The 16742-nt window shown below is 39.6% G+C and overlaps 1 protein-coding gene across 4 annotated transcripts in view; it reads left to right on the top strand.

The window, feature by feature from the left end:
* stau2 (staufen double-stranded RNA binding protein 2) overlaps positions 1–10531 on the top strand; it is a 364833-nt gene extending 354302 nt beyond the window's left edge. For all 4 annotated transcript variants that reach the window (XM_063065127.1, XM_063065135.1, XM_063065117.1 and 1 more), the window contains one exon: positions 9425–10531. In XM_063065127.1, the coding sequence (XP_062921197.1) occupies positions 9425–9557 (133 nt within the window). In that variant the 3' untranslated portion in view covers positions 9558–10531. The remainder of the gene's footprint in view (positions 1–9424) is intronic.
* Positions 10532–16742: the final 6211 nt, after the last annotated feature.

Here is a 16742-nt window from a genome sequence, read left to right as displayed (position 1 = left end):
TTTGCGAAGATTCTGCATGTCATCTAAAACTTTGAGAAACTTCTTTAGATGTGTGGTGGAGAGTGTATTGACTGGTTGCATCACGGCCTGGTATGGAAGCACCATGGTCCTTGTATGGAAAAGCTTACAAAAAGTAGTGGATACAGCTCAGTCCATCGTGGGTATCAGGGTTAAGCTGACCTGATAATTTTAAACAATTCTATAAGAGGTTCGGTAAGGGGTTTAATTAAGATGGTTTGTTTCTGTGCTGTACCTCTCTGTGTCATTTCTTTTATGTTAGCTGACATGTATTTAACTTTGATATTTTAAGTGGAAAATCAATGTGCAGAAAAACTAACAAAAGTTCTTAAATTTCCATCCAATAACAGTCCCAGCAAACTTTATTGCCAAATGGAATTTGACCATAATGCACAGGAGCAGAATTAGGCTGTTTTGCCCATCAAGTCTGCTGATCTATTTTCCCTCTCAACCCTCAGAATCAGAATCAGGTTTGATATCAGTGGCATATGCCATGAAATGTGTTGCTTTGTGGCAATAGTACATTGTAATACATAAAAATAAAAACTACAAATTATAGCAAGTATATATAAAAAGGAAAATTAAATTAAGTAAGCAGAGCAAAAAGGGAGGGAAAAATATTGAGGTAGTGTTCACGGGTCTATTGTCCATTCAGAAATCTGATGGCGGAGAGGCAGAGGTTGTTCCTGGAACGTTGAGTGTGTGTCTTCAGGCTCCTGTACCTCCTTCTTGATGGTAGCAACGAGAAGAGAACATGTCCTTGGTAATGGGGGGTCCTTAATGGTGGATGAAACTTCTTTGAGGCATCGCCTTTTGAAGGTGTCCTCGATGCTGGATAGGCTAGTGCCTGCGATGGAGCTGGCAGAACTTATAACTTTCTGCAGCTTTTTCCAACCCTGTGTAGTGGTCCCTCCATACCACACAGTGATGGAATCAGTTAGAATTCTCTCCATGGTACACCTGTAGGAATTTGTGAGTGTCTTCAGTCTCCTCAAACTCCTGATGAAACATTGCCTCTGTCATGCTTTCTTTGTAACTGCATCAGTATGTTGGGCAGGATAGATCCTCAGAGATGATGACTCCCAGGAACTTGAAACTGCTCACCCTTTCCACTTCTGATCCCTGGATGAGGACTGGTCACTGGACTTCAGGAAGGGAAATTCCTTAGTCTTACTGATACTGAGTGCAAGGTTGTTGCTGTGACATCGCTCAACCAACTGCTCTGTCCCTGTCCTGTACACCTCCTCATCACCATCTGAGGCTCTGCCAATAATTGTTGTGTCATCGGCAAATTTATGGATAGCTTTTAAGCTATGTCTAGTCACACAGTTGTAGGTGTAGATGGAGCAGAGCAGTGGGATAAGCACACATCCTTGAGGGGCACCAGTCTTGGCTGTCAACGAAGAGATGATACTTCTGATCCACGCACTGTGGTCTTCAGTGAGGAAGTCACGGATTCAGTTGCAGAGGTAGGTACAGAGGTCCACGTTTTGGAGTTTATTAATTAGAACAGAAGGTATGATTGTGTTGAACACTGAGTTGTAGTCAATAAACAGCAGCCTGATGTAGTTATTCCTTTTGTCCATGTTATCCAAGGCCAAGTGGAGAGCCAGTGAGATTGCAACTGCTGTAGACCTCTTATTCCAATAAGCAAATTGCATCGGGTCCAGGTCTTTGCTTAGGCAGGAGTTGATTCTAGCCATGACTAACCTCTCAAAGCTCTTCATCACAATAGACGTGAGTGCAACTGGGTGATAGTCACTGAGGCAGCTCACCCTGGTCTTCTTGGACACTGGCATGATTGTCGCCCTTCTGAAGCTGGTGCGAACCTCCAACTGCAGCAGTGAGAGATTGAACGTGGCCTTGCCAGTTGGTTGGCACACGTTTTCAGAGTGCCATGAAGTACACCATCGGGGCCTGAATCCTTGCAAGGGTTCACCCTTTTGAAATATATTCCAATGTCGGTCTCTGAGACAGAGATCACAGAGTCACGGATGCTGCAGGGATTTGCACAGGTGTAGTCTTATTCTCCCTTTCAAAGCGTTGAGCTCATCTGGGAGTAAAGCATCTCAGCCATTCAAGATGTTATGTTTCACTTTGTAGGAAATAATGGCCTGCAAACCCTGCCAGAGCTGATATGCATCTGAGTCTGTCTCGAACCTCAATCGCAATTGGCTTTTTTTTTGGCCTTAAAATAGCCTTCCATAGGTCGTATCTGCATTTCTTGAATATTTCTGGATCACTGCTCTTGAATGCCACACATCTAGCCCTCAGCTACGCCATTACCAGGATGATGGCGGACAATTGCCTTGGCAGATAAAACGGATGACACTTGACCACTAGGTGTTCCAAGTCGGGTGAGCAGGGCTGATACAGAACTACCACATTTGTGCACTACGATGAGTTAATCATAAAGCATACTCCACCTCCTCTGCCTTTAAAAGATTCAGCTCTCTTGCCTTTGCAGAGAATCATGAAGCCATCAAGCTACAGCACTGCGTCAAAATGGTGGGAGATAGCCATGTTACCATAAAGCAAAGTACAAAGCTGTCCCTGGTGTCCCTCTGGTACAGCATTCTTGCTCTGAGGTCTTCAATTTTATTTTCATGAGACCTTCTCCCTGCAACATTTGACATCCTTACTATTCAAGAATCTATTAACCTCTGCTATAAATATATCCAGAGACTTTGCTTTCACAGCTGTCTGTGGCAATGAATTCCACAGGTTCACCACCCTCTAACTAAAGAAATTCCTCCTGATCTCTGTTCTAAAGGAATGTATCCTCTTTGTCCTAGGCTCTTCCACTATAGGAAATATCCTGTCCACGTCCACTCTAAGTAGGCCTTTCAATATTTGATAGGCTTCAATGAGATCCCCACTCATTCTTCTAAACTCCAGTGAGTACAGGCCAACAGCAATCAAACACGCCTCATTTTAACCCTTTCATTCCCGGAATCATTCTTGTGAACTTCCTCTGGACCCTCTCCAATGTCAGCACATCCTTTCTTAGATAAGGGGCCCGAAACTGCTCACTATACTCCAGCTGCAGTCTCACTAATGCCTTATAAAGCTTCAGCATTACATCCTCATTTTTATATTCTAGTCTTGTCAAACTGACTACTCACATTGCATTTGCCTTCTCAATTGTGATAAAGTTTATTAATCATGAGTCTATAATATATTTTGATTATTAACTATATATATAAACAAACATAATATAACGAAACACAACATCTTGTGAAGTTATTTACAAAGTGAAAAAGATAGTACTCTCAACTTTATGTTCAAGAATTGTCATCTTCCAAACCCACGACTCCCTCCCTACCATCAAAGAAGAGTAGGGCAACAAGTCCCTCCCACTAACCATACATTCTGCTCAAGTTTCACACTGGCTAGAAATGTGTTGCTGTTTCTTTACCATTAATGGGACAGGTATCTACGCAACAACACTCTGGCAGTGTCTTCCCCAGAAGAACTGCAGCAACTGGAGAGGTTGTTCCTCAGATAACTGCTTGGCTGTGCTCATGGAGTTTGAGGCTATAACCTAATGCAACAATTCATTACCACTCTGTGGACTGCTATGTTGTAGAAGGGAATATGCCTCGAATGAATCATTAAACCGAGGCCGTGTTTCTCTTCTCCGGCCTACTTAAAAAATCTCATCACACAACAAAGAGCATCGGAGTTCTCCTGGTGTCCTTGGCAACACTTAACATTTGTCAAAAGCAGCACAAAAATCAAGATTAGTTGGTATCTATCTCATTGCTGTTTGAAAAATGATGATTTACAGTACAGTCACCTGAACTAAAGAAATTACTTCTAGTGCTTTTAATTGTTGGACCATCCTGTGGCTCAAATGGTACAGTTTACATCCAAATATCCCTGTTATAAAAAAAATCTTACTGGAATTGTAGTGGAAGAGAGAGGGCACAGATATAAAAAGTCATAAGGAACTTTGCAGACAACACCTGAAATGCTGTAAGATGATTTGGAAAGATTACAATCTTTTTTTTGCAAAATAACTCAAATTAGAGATTTTAGAAAATTGGTCTGTGCAAATTTATCATTTTGGTAAAGGGTTGAAATGTATGGTAACAAGTTAAAAATTAGTATCCTAAAGTGAATATTCATTTGAAATTAATCCTTTGTATTTTAAATTGGAGAAAAGGCCTTTAGAAATTGGGTATAGGAGGGATTTTGAAAAGTTAAGTAATGCGGCTTAATTTAAGTAAGTAAGGGTTAACTTTTCTAGTGACAATAGGGACAGCAATCAAAGAACGTCGATTTAAGATAAGATTGTGAACAAGAAATTTAAGTGATGTAGTCGGTATGACCTATTATGTATAGTTAAATTCAACTTAACATTGCAAAAATGGACTTGGATAAAATAGAGGGATGCAGGGAAAGAGCAGGTATGAAGGACTCTGTCAAAGATTGATACTAACATGACAAGCCGGTGTGTCTCCAATGTTGTGTCATTAAGAGTTTCTGGTAAAAAGAGAGTGAAGGGAATGGTGAGAAGCTGCTATCAATGGTTGTTTCTTCAGGTTGTCCATTTCAGGACTCTTAATTTTGATGATGACACTATTGAAGGATGTAAAATAAGCAGCTTAATCCTCTCCCAAGTTCAGTGATGCCTTTTTTTGTGATTGCCAGATGTATATTTGAAAAATGACTTTAACTTTGTATGTTATAGCTATAATAATAAGAGCCCTACAAATGATTACACTACTATTGGATAGATATTTTAAATGTTTACTTCAATTTCATTTAAAACATTTTGCAAACAACTGATTACTGCAAAAAGTGACAGCCTTACCACCCCATCCCCAGTGCCATTTCTGATAAGTTCAAAGTAAAAGGGCACACAGACAGGCAGCTGATCGATTGTGCTGGTTTCCTGCTGCAAAGGTTAGGATCAAACCAGTCTCCTTGGGGAAATAAAAATAATCAGGTCCAAAAATAGTCAGTTTATAGAAACTGCAGCATTATAGTCAGGCAGTAAGCAAGTTTACCTCAGAATTTCTAGCTGGAAACATTTAGGCCTAATTAGTGTGTGCTGCCTTTTATTCTCGATAATGTTTGCTTAACCCTAGAAGATTCCAACTGATTTAAACAAAAATTAGTTGCTGATGTCATGTAAGGAATTTTTGCAACCAATGTGTAGATAGCAGGATCCCACAAAAAATAAGGTAGATAACTATATGATGGGTTTTATTGACAATGATGGGTGAACACGCATCTCCCAGCTCCTCAGCGATTGGTGCCATTTTCACGTACACTTGAGAAGGAGCAGGCAGAGACTTGACTAAATATCTTTTTTGAAAGACTACATCTTTGACAATGCAGCATGACTCGGTGTACACATGAGGGTGATAGATATCAGCAGAAATCTCTGTCGCAAGCCATAAACTGTCAATACTAATTCAAGGTGAGTGTTGTATCCAGTAAACTAACTCTAGAATCTTTTCTTTAGGTTTCTTCATCAACAACCATATCTATTCTTCTGTTGTAGGTAAACTTCCACAGCAAACATTGTTGATTGCCCTTCACACGGCTACTTCTAAGCATTCTGTTAATCAGAAACCTCCCTTATCTCTGTGGCTGACAAGTGAAGTCAGAGCCAAAGTAAAAGCAAAAGAGAGGGCATACAAGGAAGCCAAAGCCAGTGGGAAGATAGAGGATTGGGAAGCTTTTAAAAACTTGCAGAAGGAAACTAAAAAGGTCATTAGGAAGGAAAAGATGAATTATGAAAGGAAGCTGGTGACTAATATCAAAGAAGATACTAGAAGTTTTTTTTAAGTATATAAAGGGTAAACGAGAGTTGAGGGTAGATATAGGACTAATAGAACATGACGCTGGAGATATTGTAATGAGAGACGCAGGGATGGCAGAGGAACTGAATGCATATTTTACAAGTAGGGTAGACAAAGGAGATGCAGTAGATGTGGTGTACTGTACTTGGATTTTTAGAAGGCCTTTGACAAGTGTCGCATGTGAGGTTGCTTAGCAAGATAAGAGCCCATGGAATTACAGGGAAATTACTAGCATGGGTAGAGCATTGGCTGATCAGCAGAAAACAGAGTGTAGGAGTAAAGGGATCCTATTCTGGCTGGCTGCTGGTTACCAGTGGAGTTCCACAGGGGTCAATGTTGGGACCACTGCTTTTTACAATGTATGTCAATGATTTGGACTTTGGGATTAATGGGTTTGTGGCTAAATTTGCTGATGATACAAAGATAGGTGGAGGAGCAGGTAGTGTTGAGGAAACAGAGAGCCTGCAGAAAGACTTAGATAGTTTAAGGGAATCGATGCAGGTTCAATGTTGTCGTTTAAAGTTAAATTGGATAAATATATGGACAGGAAAGGAGTGGAGGGTTATGAGCTGAGTGCAGGTCGGTGGGACTAGGTGAGAGTAAGAGTTCGGCACGGACTAGAAGGGCTGAGCTGGCCTGTTTCCGTGCTGTAATTGTTATATGGTTATATGATTATATGGAATGGGCAAAGAAGTAGCAAATATTAGGAAGTGTATGGTCATGCACTTTGGTGGAGGAAATAAATGGGTAGATAATTATTTAGGTGGGAAGAGAATTCAAAATGCAGAGATGCAAAGGGTCTTGGGAGTCTTTTTGCAGGATACCCTAAAGGTTAACCTCCAAGTTGAGTCGGTGGTGAAGAAGGTGAATGCAATGTTGGCATTCATTTCTAGAGGTATAGAATATAAGAGCAGGGATGTGATGTTGAGGCTCTATAAGGCACTCGTGAGACCACACTTGGGGTATTGTGTGCAGTTTTGGGCTCCTTATTTTAGAAAGGATATACTGACATTGGAGAGGGTTTAGAGAAGATTCACAAGAATGGTTCCAGGAATGAAAGGGTTACTGTATGAGGAGCATCTGGCAGCTCTTGGGCTGTATTCCCTGCAGTTCAGGAGAATGAGGGGGATCTCATAGAAACATTCCAGATGTTAAAAGGCCTGAATAGACTAGATATTGCAAAGCTATTTCCCATGGTAGGGGATTCTAGGACAAGAGGGCACAACTTCAGGATTGAAGGGCATCCATTTAGAACAGAAATGCGGAGAAATTACTTTAGTCAGAGGGTGGTAAATCTGTGGAATTTGTTGCCACAAGCGGTTGTGGAGGCCAAGTCATTGGGTGCATTTAAGGCAGAGATAGATAGGTCTTTGATTAGCCAGGGCATCAAAGGGAATGGGGAGAACGCAGGGGAGTGGGGATAACTGGAAGAATTGGATCAGCCCATGATTGAATGGCAGAGCAGACTTGATGGGCCAAATGGCCTGTGTCTGCTCCTATATCTTATGGTCTTTACTTTCCCCCCCAGGTATTCCCATTACATTGAATCTACTTTAATCTAGCATGATTACTGTTAAGATTCCCCAAAGCTGAGAAACCTCTTCTAATGTTGCACTCATTGTTATGTGAGTTCAGCTCAGGCTTTGCACCCTCAGAGACCCAGGAGAGTGGGGTTGTTCTTAGTTACATTATGCGATTTACTCAGATAGCAAGTTCCCTATGAATTTATAGATAACCTTTTAAGTTACCTGAGTCCAGGTGAAGGATTTCTTGAGGCCTTTGTGTCAGAATCTGTCTTGCCGGGTTAATTTTATTTGACTTTTTCTTTGTATAATATTTTCAGTTCCTTGAACTTCCTCTCTCATCTGCCCAAGCATTGCCAGTAAATTGTTTTGTCAAAGTTCACAGGAAGACTTTCAACCATATTCCTTCCCAAAAGAGAGAATTGGTACAGATTAATGGACATTAAAAAAAACTGTCAAATCATGCAAAGTAATACAAATTTTTAATTAAAACTTGCACATATAATTTGTTTTTGAAACCTACCTATTTCATCTATGCCTAAACTATCAGCATATTTTTGATACCTTTCATGCATATAGCTCTGCCTATGCATAATGGTACAAAACTTTCATATCATTAATGTAGAAATAAAATGAGATGGCCCTCATGTCCTTCACCCCAGAAAATACATTTACTTGCAAATTACTTGCTTTGTTAAATATAAAGTTCAATGCTCTGAGAACAAACTGACATCAAGATGATATTAAATGACTGCTTCACAATTGCAAAACATGCAATTATTTTCTTAAGCAGTTCCCAGATATTTTCTTAACCACGGCTTCTGACATTTTAATGTGCTGTAGTGCGACTGCAATGGTGTTGGGAGGCACCGAGTGTCCTGGCGCTTGGGCAGTAAGCGAGCCGTCTGTGAATGTTGCCTGGCCATTTGGCTATGGCGGCAGTAATTACTCCTGTACTACACATCAACCCTTGTAATTTTAAAATTACAGTCTACATTTAATGCTTTTACATTCTTACAGATCTCTTGCCAGAACCTAAATGAAATAAATCATGAAAGATAAAATAAAATGTGTATTGAAAAATTTGGATCTTGAATTTTATGCTGTGGAAATGGTCATTCCTGCTGTGATTATACCAGTTCACTATTATTAGAGATCAAATCTACAATAATGTCCCATAAATAGCGCACAGTGATTTTCTCATACGTTGCAGTTCTACAATTTGCCCATGTAGGGCTATCTGATGAGATTTAGACCACAACCTGCTTCAGAGAAATCATTTTGTTTCAAGTTGGCCGAGGGACAAATATTGACCAGAACATACACTCAGTGCCCCTGATATTGGATCTGCCTGTACAACATGCTTATTAATGCGAATAGCTGATCAGCCAAACCCTGTGTCCGCAACTCAATACATAAAAGTATGTAGACATGCTCAAGAGGTTCAGTTGTTGTTCAGACAGATGGGAAGAAATGTGATCTAAGTGAGTTTTTCTGTAGAATGATTCTTGGTGCCAGACGGAGTGATTTGAGTATCTCAGAAACTGCTGATGTCTTGGGATTTTCACACTCAACAGACTCTGGAGTTTACAGAAAAAGGTGTTAAAAACAAAAAAAATTCCAGTTAGTGGCAATTCTGTGGGTGAAAACACTTTAACGAGAGGGGTCAGAGGAAAAGAGCCAGACTGATTCAAGCTGACAGGAAGGAGGCAGTAACTCAAATAACTATCCATTACAACAGTGGTGTGCAGAAGAGCATCTCTGAATGCACAATATGTTGAATCTGGAAGTGGTTGGGTTATAGCAGCAGAAGACCACGAACATCCATTCAGTGGCTCGAGTGTAAATGATAACTCTTCTGGTCTTTGTTCTCTGGTTGCATTTGGACCCACTTTTTTCTGCCACTGAGCCACAGTTATAGTATCTCAAGTAAATTTTAATCATAGTGTGTTTAATTTTTTAAACATAGAGTTCACTGTTATGTGCCTTGTAACCTGTTGAAATTTTCGACATTAATACTTTCTGCCTCAGGTTTTAAAACTAATTTGGATCAATTCATCTTTACAGACAAGTCAAACATCTGGTACAAAATACTGACTATAAACAGGCTAACTCAGGCACCACAGCTCAGGACTGCAAGGATTCAAAGGCTGTCGTAAAGGAGCCTGTCGCACCCACGGCTGCCACTGCATCCTTATAAAGCTGTCAACACGCAATAGGGTGTATGTGTATGAGGAAATGACCTATACCATTATATGAATCTATGTGAAGACAACAATAATAGAATGCAAGAAAATAAATGCATGGTAGCATTAATCTCATGGGAAATGACCAGAGTGTAAAGATTCCCCTTTGCAAAGCAAAATAAATACATGTGATGGTTGCCTGTTAGCAGTAGATTTGCTATCATGCTGCTAAGCTTGTATATCAGTTTTTAGTGAACAGTGTTTTTCTTTAAAGTGGTAAGACAAATGTTTCACCATTGGCTATAAATACTCACTATTGTTTCATTAACTACCAATTTTCCATAGTGTAGCTTCAGTTTCTGCTTTTTATGCTTCAGCATTTAAAAGTTAACCAATGGCAATGCTATGAGAGATGTAGTTGTTGTCTTCATATATAGTCATTCAGTTTATCCTTTATGATGATATAAGCATTTATCATTCTATATGCATATATATGATTAAGATACAGATTGCTACTCAACTTGTATACAGAGGTGAAAACTGAATCACACAAAATGCTTATTGATAATGAACCGATGGTAACACTGATCAGTGTAATTTAAAGATTATACTCCAGGAAGGCAGTTACGCGGTTTGATTTACATCACCATCACGGGAGTGTGAGGTGATTTGCCAAGCAGTAACATTTTGTATCCTTTGCTCCTCTGTTCTGTGAAACACATTTACACCCATTCTGTGTGTTGTACAACCCACTGTGTGCATCAACTGAGTGTTTTTAATAACTGCATTCGGAGCTGTGTAAATGAAGTATCCTTGATAGAAAGCAAGGTCGACATGTACAGTAAAGATAACAAGTACAGTTAAACATGATGGATGTTGTCATTGGACAGAAGAATGGTTGAAGTTTGAACAGGTTGGTTATTTTTGGATTAATAATTGCCCAAATGCAGTAAAACCACATCAGTTCATGAGTAATTTGGTCTTGTGTCTTTATTTAAATGCAATCCTTATTGCCTTAAAGTTGGTAAACGGGTTTCATAGTGTTACAGGTACCAAAGTATAGCAAAACACTACATCATGCAGGCCATTACACAGATCATTTCATCACATCAGTATATTCAGGTGATATTGCAGTAATTTACAAGGGAAAAGCAAAAACAGAATGCAGAGTAAAGCCCAATTTATACTTGTGTCAAATGTATGCTGTAAGTATGGCATAGCCATGTATCCTATGCTGTACTCTACGCCATAGCCTAACGTGCACCTCTCCCAAAATGTAACCACGCATCGCGGCGACGCACACCGCAACAACTGTGATTGGTCCGCTTGGTAGCATCGCATTTCCTCCTACGCATTTCCGATTGCTGCTGCTTCTCTGCCATTTGAGAATTGAGAGAGAAGAAACTTCTTCAACACTTATTAGCTCCAACTCCAACATGATGTGCTCAGTTTCAATCACCATTGTTTGAAGTACAGGAAGAAACTCAACACAGTGGCATAGAAACCCCAATTGCAGAGTGACGCAGACACACCAATGCACAAGTATAAATGCTCACAACAGTGTAGGATACGGCGTAAGCTACAGCACAGCCCGTACGCACAAGTATAAATCAGCCTTAAGGACAGTGCAGGCAGACAATAAGGTACAAAGGCATGAAAAGTATATTGTAAAGTCAAGAGTCCACCTTGTTGAACTGAGACCATTCAACAGTCTGATGATAGCAGGTTGTAAACTGTCCTTGAGCCTGCTTTCAACCTTTTGACAGGGGAGAAGAGAGAATGTCTGGGTGGGTGATATCTTTGCTATATTGGCTGCTGTACTGAGGAAGTGAGAAGTGTAGACAGAATCCATGGAAGGGAAGTTGGCTTCAGTGATGTACTGAGGGGTGTCCATACCTCTCTGCAGTTGCTTGCAGGCTTGGCCAGAGCAGTTGCCATTCCAAACAGTGATGCATCCAGGTAGGATGCCCTCTGTGATGCATTGATAAAAAATTAGGGTCAAAGAGAACATGCTAAATTTGTTTAGCCTTCTGAGAAAGTACAGGCACTGGTGAGCTTTCGTGGACATGTCTGTGATTGGGCCAGGATGGGATTTTGGTGATAGTCACTCCTAAAAACCCAAGACTTCCAAGCTCTTTGACCTGGGCACCATTAATGTGAACAGAATTGTGTGGACTATGCCCCTTTCTCACCAGCATAGTGGGCTGAATATAAATGATGAATCAGAGAACAGGGTGGAGATAGGGAGCTTCGTGGTATGGTGTCATGACAATGACCTTTCCCAATTCTTTTGTGTCACTGATATTGAGGGAAAGGTAATTGTCATGACACCATAACACTAGGCTCCCTATCTCCACCCTGTTCTGGTTTGTAAGCCTACTGACAGCTAGTCTGAGACTCCATTTTGGACTGGTATTGTCTCCTGGCATCCCAGATAGCTCTACCAAGGTCATATCTCCATTTTATATAGGTCAGGGTCACTGGATTTGAATGCTGTAGTTTTGGACTTCTGCTGAGAGTGAATCTCTCATGCATGGTTTTTGGCTTAGGAACACCTGTATCATCCTCCTCTGTGCACGGTCCTCAACTGATAATGCCCAGGACAACAGTGACATGCTAATGGATGCTGCCTGGATTAGAGAGCATGTTGTATGAAAAATGGCTGAGTGAACCAGGACTCCTCTCTTTGGAGTGGAGGATGAGCTGACTTAGTTAATAGAGATATACAAGATCATAGATCGAGTAGATAGCCAGAGAGTTTTTTTCCCCCACAGCAGAAGTGGCTAATAGGAGGGGCATAACTTAAAGATGATAGGGGGAGGGGGGGGAGAGAAAGATGTCAGAGGTAAGTTTTTTTAAACACATAGTGGAACACCCTGCTCAGGATGGTGGTAAAGTCAGATACAGTTGGGACAGTTATGAAACCCTTAGATAGGCATATGGATGATAGTAAAATGAAGAGTTATGTAGGAGGGAAAGGTTAGATTGTTCTTTGAGTGACTTAAAAGGTCAACATCATGGACTGAAGGGCCTTTAATGCTGTATGTTCTGCATTATTGCCTTCCTGCATTCACGTCAGCATTTGCTTCAACAATGTGATAGAATATTAGTTAAAGTACTATCCCCTTCTCTTCATTCTTTCATCTCCAGCGCATCTCTTCCCAGGATGAGGTTTTCCTCCTCCTTCAAAGAACAAGGTTTCTCTTCCCCCACCATTGATGCTGCTTACACCGGCATCGCCTCCGTTCTCTGACCATCCACGCTCACCCCATCTTCCAACTGCCTGAACAGGGATAGAGTTCCTCTTATCCTCATCCATGATCCAGCACATAATTCTCCACAACTTCCGCCATCTTCAATAGAACCCTAGCACCAAACACATCTTTACTGCCCACCCACTCTCTGCTTCTACAAGGATCACTCCTTCCGTGATTCTCTTGTCTATTCTTCCCTCCCTACTAATCTCCCTCCTGGCATGTACCCTGAAAGTGACAGAAGTGCTACACCCACCTATTCACCTCCTCCCTCGCCTCCATTTAGGGCCTCAAACAGTCCTTCCATGTGAGGCAACACTTCACCTGCGATTCCATTGGGGTAACACGTATCTGGTGCTCCCAGTACAACGACCTCTACATTGGTGAGACCCAACGTAAATTGTGGGAATCACTTTGTTCAGCACCTCCACTCAGTCTCAAAAAAGTAAAATTTCCTAGTGGCTAACCATTTTAATTCCAATTCCCATTAAAATAAAAAACCTACAGCACAATACAGGCCCTTCGGCCCAATGCTGAGCTGAATATGTATTTACTTTAGAAATTACCTGGGGTTACCTATAGCCCTCTGTTTTTCTAAGCTCCTCGTACTTATCCAACAGTCTCTTTAAGACCCTATTGTATCTGCCTCCACCACCATTGCCAGCAGCCCATTCCATGCACAGATGACATCTGCTGTTGACAAAAAATTATTTTTTGACAGACTGTTGCACTACTTGAGGTAGATGTTTTGATGATGCAAGTTCAAAACCTACTGTACTTGATAATGAAGGTTAGTCATCTAAAAGTCAGACTATAAATCAGATATTTAAGGTTGTTAGAGTCTTTCAAGATATCATCACAAAGCATTTAATGAAAGTACTTTTATACTGATCACAAAATTGTTTAAAACTATTTCAAATCAATTACCTTTAAACAATTAACAAGTATCTAATGGAGTCAACAACTGAAAAGTTATTCGTGGTTCTGTAAAGTTCAATAACATGTGCTGTATCCAAGACAGAATTATAGTATCATTCCAAAATGGTTATATGGTACATTTGAGTTGGACATGAATATTTATCAGTAGATCATTTTATACAATTTGATGTGCTGTCATATGCATTTTTACCAGAAAAAAAATCAAACTGGTCTTTATTTCAGTACATTTCATCTGGTGTTAGATAAACCTTTTATATTTTGAAATATTAAATAAATGAGCATCTAGGATTTAGACTAGAGTAGAGCTGGGTCAAAAGGCACCATTCATTGTAAAAGTCATACAATTATAGCGTTGAATAGGAATAACATTTTACAGAGCATCCAGGTAGTATAGATTTACTCAGAGCAGATTCCACTGAAATAGTCCAATGCAAAGTGAAAATAGAATCCAAGAGCTAGCAAGCAAGATAAAAGGCCTTCAAATAAAACAGATTTTTAGTATTAAATGTTGAGGGCCTAATAGTGAGTAGTCTTCAAATCAAGCTAAGTTCTTTGGAAAGAGAAGAGCAGTCAAATTAAGTAAATCATTAGTTATAAATCTCTTCAGAAATGCTATGAATTGATTATTTTTATTAATTTTGTATTTTCAAAATTTAGTGAACATTTCTAATTACAACTACAGGACAAATACTCAATTTTGCAGTAAAATGTTTGGAAGTTGAGAATTTCATTAAAGGAAGTGAAAATGGCGACAGTCTTACTGCAGGTTGGTGGTGTATTTTAAACCTTGTTCAATGGCAAGGTGAATACAGCATTGAAGAATTGGATTGCTGCAATGCTTTTGTATTCCAGGTACACTAACTTCATGAATAATACTCAAAGCTGAGTATACGCAACTCAGAGTGCCTAATGAAGGGAAAGTACATCAGAAAACCTCAATATTCATTTAGCAATTCACTTTATGATACAGTATTTTGGCATCAGGACAAATTCTAGCAATTACAAGCTAAAGCTTGTGAATGAATGTTACAGCTCATCTACATTTGCAATGATAGAATAGTTTACTTGACAGAAATTTAACACAACATAAGAAACCTTAGATTTGAATTGGTAGATTCCACTTTGTTTCTTCAATGCAGATTAAACTGAAATGATAATTAACTAAAGTGAACTTACCTTAAAATAGGTGGGCAAAACCCCAAACTTTTATCAAAATTCAAATAACTCTGTACCGTACATGCTGATTGGGCTTGTGCCTTCGCCTTCTGAAAGAATACTGATTCCACTACAATAAATTGTTAAATGAGATCTGGAACTGGCAGATGGAGAGAGCAGAATGCCATTTCCTTTGAAGAGGAATTTGAAGGAGTTTTTGAAAAGCAAAGATTATTCAATAGGATTGATCCTTGGCCACAGGACTTTACCAGATATACTGACAGCATATATCAAACATTACAAAAATATTTAACTATACACCAAATGTCAAAGCTTTCTCCCCTTAAGATGGTTGTACACAAAAGGGGGCAAAAACCCTGTGTAAAAGGACCCTTTCCAAAGTCTAGCCTCAGATTCTAATGGTTGAAGTAATTCAGAAGTTCAATACAAGTTGTTTGGTAATATATTGACAACTTTTCCATTTCATTTACATCTCACATCAGCCAATGAAAATGCCTAGTTTTGCGTACTATTCATGTCTTAACTTTTCCTGCCCAAGTTGGACAGATAGCCTGGCACTGAAGTTTAGGAAAAATGAAAAAAAAAATTCCCATTTCATTGCTCAATATTACTGTCAATGAGGACAATGCAGTGGAAAACAGATGTCAACTTTTAAGGCCTGGAGTTGAGAAGCAATGTCTGGGTATCCTTGAGTACAAGCAGTAAAAACCAAGTGTAGGAACACGAGTCATTTAGGAATACAAATAGAAAACTGGTATCTATCTAAAATTTAATTCTCTAGGCACAAAGACTTGCACTTCTATAATTATGTAAAGTCTCACCAGACTAGTTTCTAGAAATGATGTCATCTTACCAAAACCCATAATTGTAGTCAAACTTCTTTACTCAATTCTCTGGCATTGTAGTGGGTAAAAGGTTAAAGAGCAGAAGCTAGTCTTTTTTCAGGAGTTTGGATGAAAGAGGTGAACATGCCAATTTGGAGTAATTCATTCTTTTTTCCTCCCCAGCCAGATAAGAGTACACAAAACAGCTATCATTCTCAGAATGGAGCTGTTTAAGACAAAAATTACTGCAGGTGAGAGCAAATCACTGGAATTCTGTCCAAGGGAGTTGTGGACAACAGCTCGTATTTAAAGAAGATTTCTCTCCTCTCCACACCACCCCCACATTAAACTGAATTCTGGGAGATAGAAAAAGCAGCTACTTTTTAGTTGGAGAATTGGCCATGATCTCATTTAATGATGAATACTCAAAGCACTAAGTGGACCATTATTGCACATGTTCACATTTACAATGCACTTCTGCAATAGTCCATCAGTGGACCATAGACTTATGGGGAATTTGACAATTGATGCTATATATGCCAGCAATAGCAATCGTTCATTTTAAAGGGACTTGCTGTGATGGACCAATATCTAATAATTGACTTTTAAAATGTGAACAGATTGAATGATTGTAATTTTTCATAACTTTTAACAGCAGCACGAACTGGAAGGCAGAAGGGGTTTGAAAGACATGTCTAACTAGATGACTTGGGACAAAATGGCCCAGCTGTCTAAGATTTAACATACAAGGGCATGCTGTTGCAGGTTGAGTGGCAAATGAAGACAACAAAGTACTGTTCAGAAATTCTGGCCCCTTTCCAGCTCCATCAATCATTAACCTTCAACATGAACTGATGCAGTTTTTCCAGCATTTAAACCATAACCTCATTCTCACTCTCAAATACCTTATCAAGTTTTGACTTTATAAATGTATTGTTTTCTATCTAAAAACACATTTCTATTTTCTAGCAATGCATTTTATTGTAATCAAGTTATCAAACTAAAA

The sequence above is a fragment of the Mobula hypostoma genome, chromosome 1 (genome assembly GCF_963921235.1).
Source record: "Mobula hypostoma chromosome 1, sMobHyp1.1, whole genome shotgun sequence".
NCBI lineage: Eukaryota > Metazoa > Chordata > Chondrichthyes > Myliobatiformes > Myliobatidae > Mobula > Mobula hypostoma.
The sequence above is the reverse complement of the archived record's forward strand: the minus strand, read 5'-3'. Positions and strand labels throughout refer to the sequence as shown.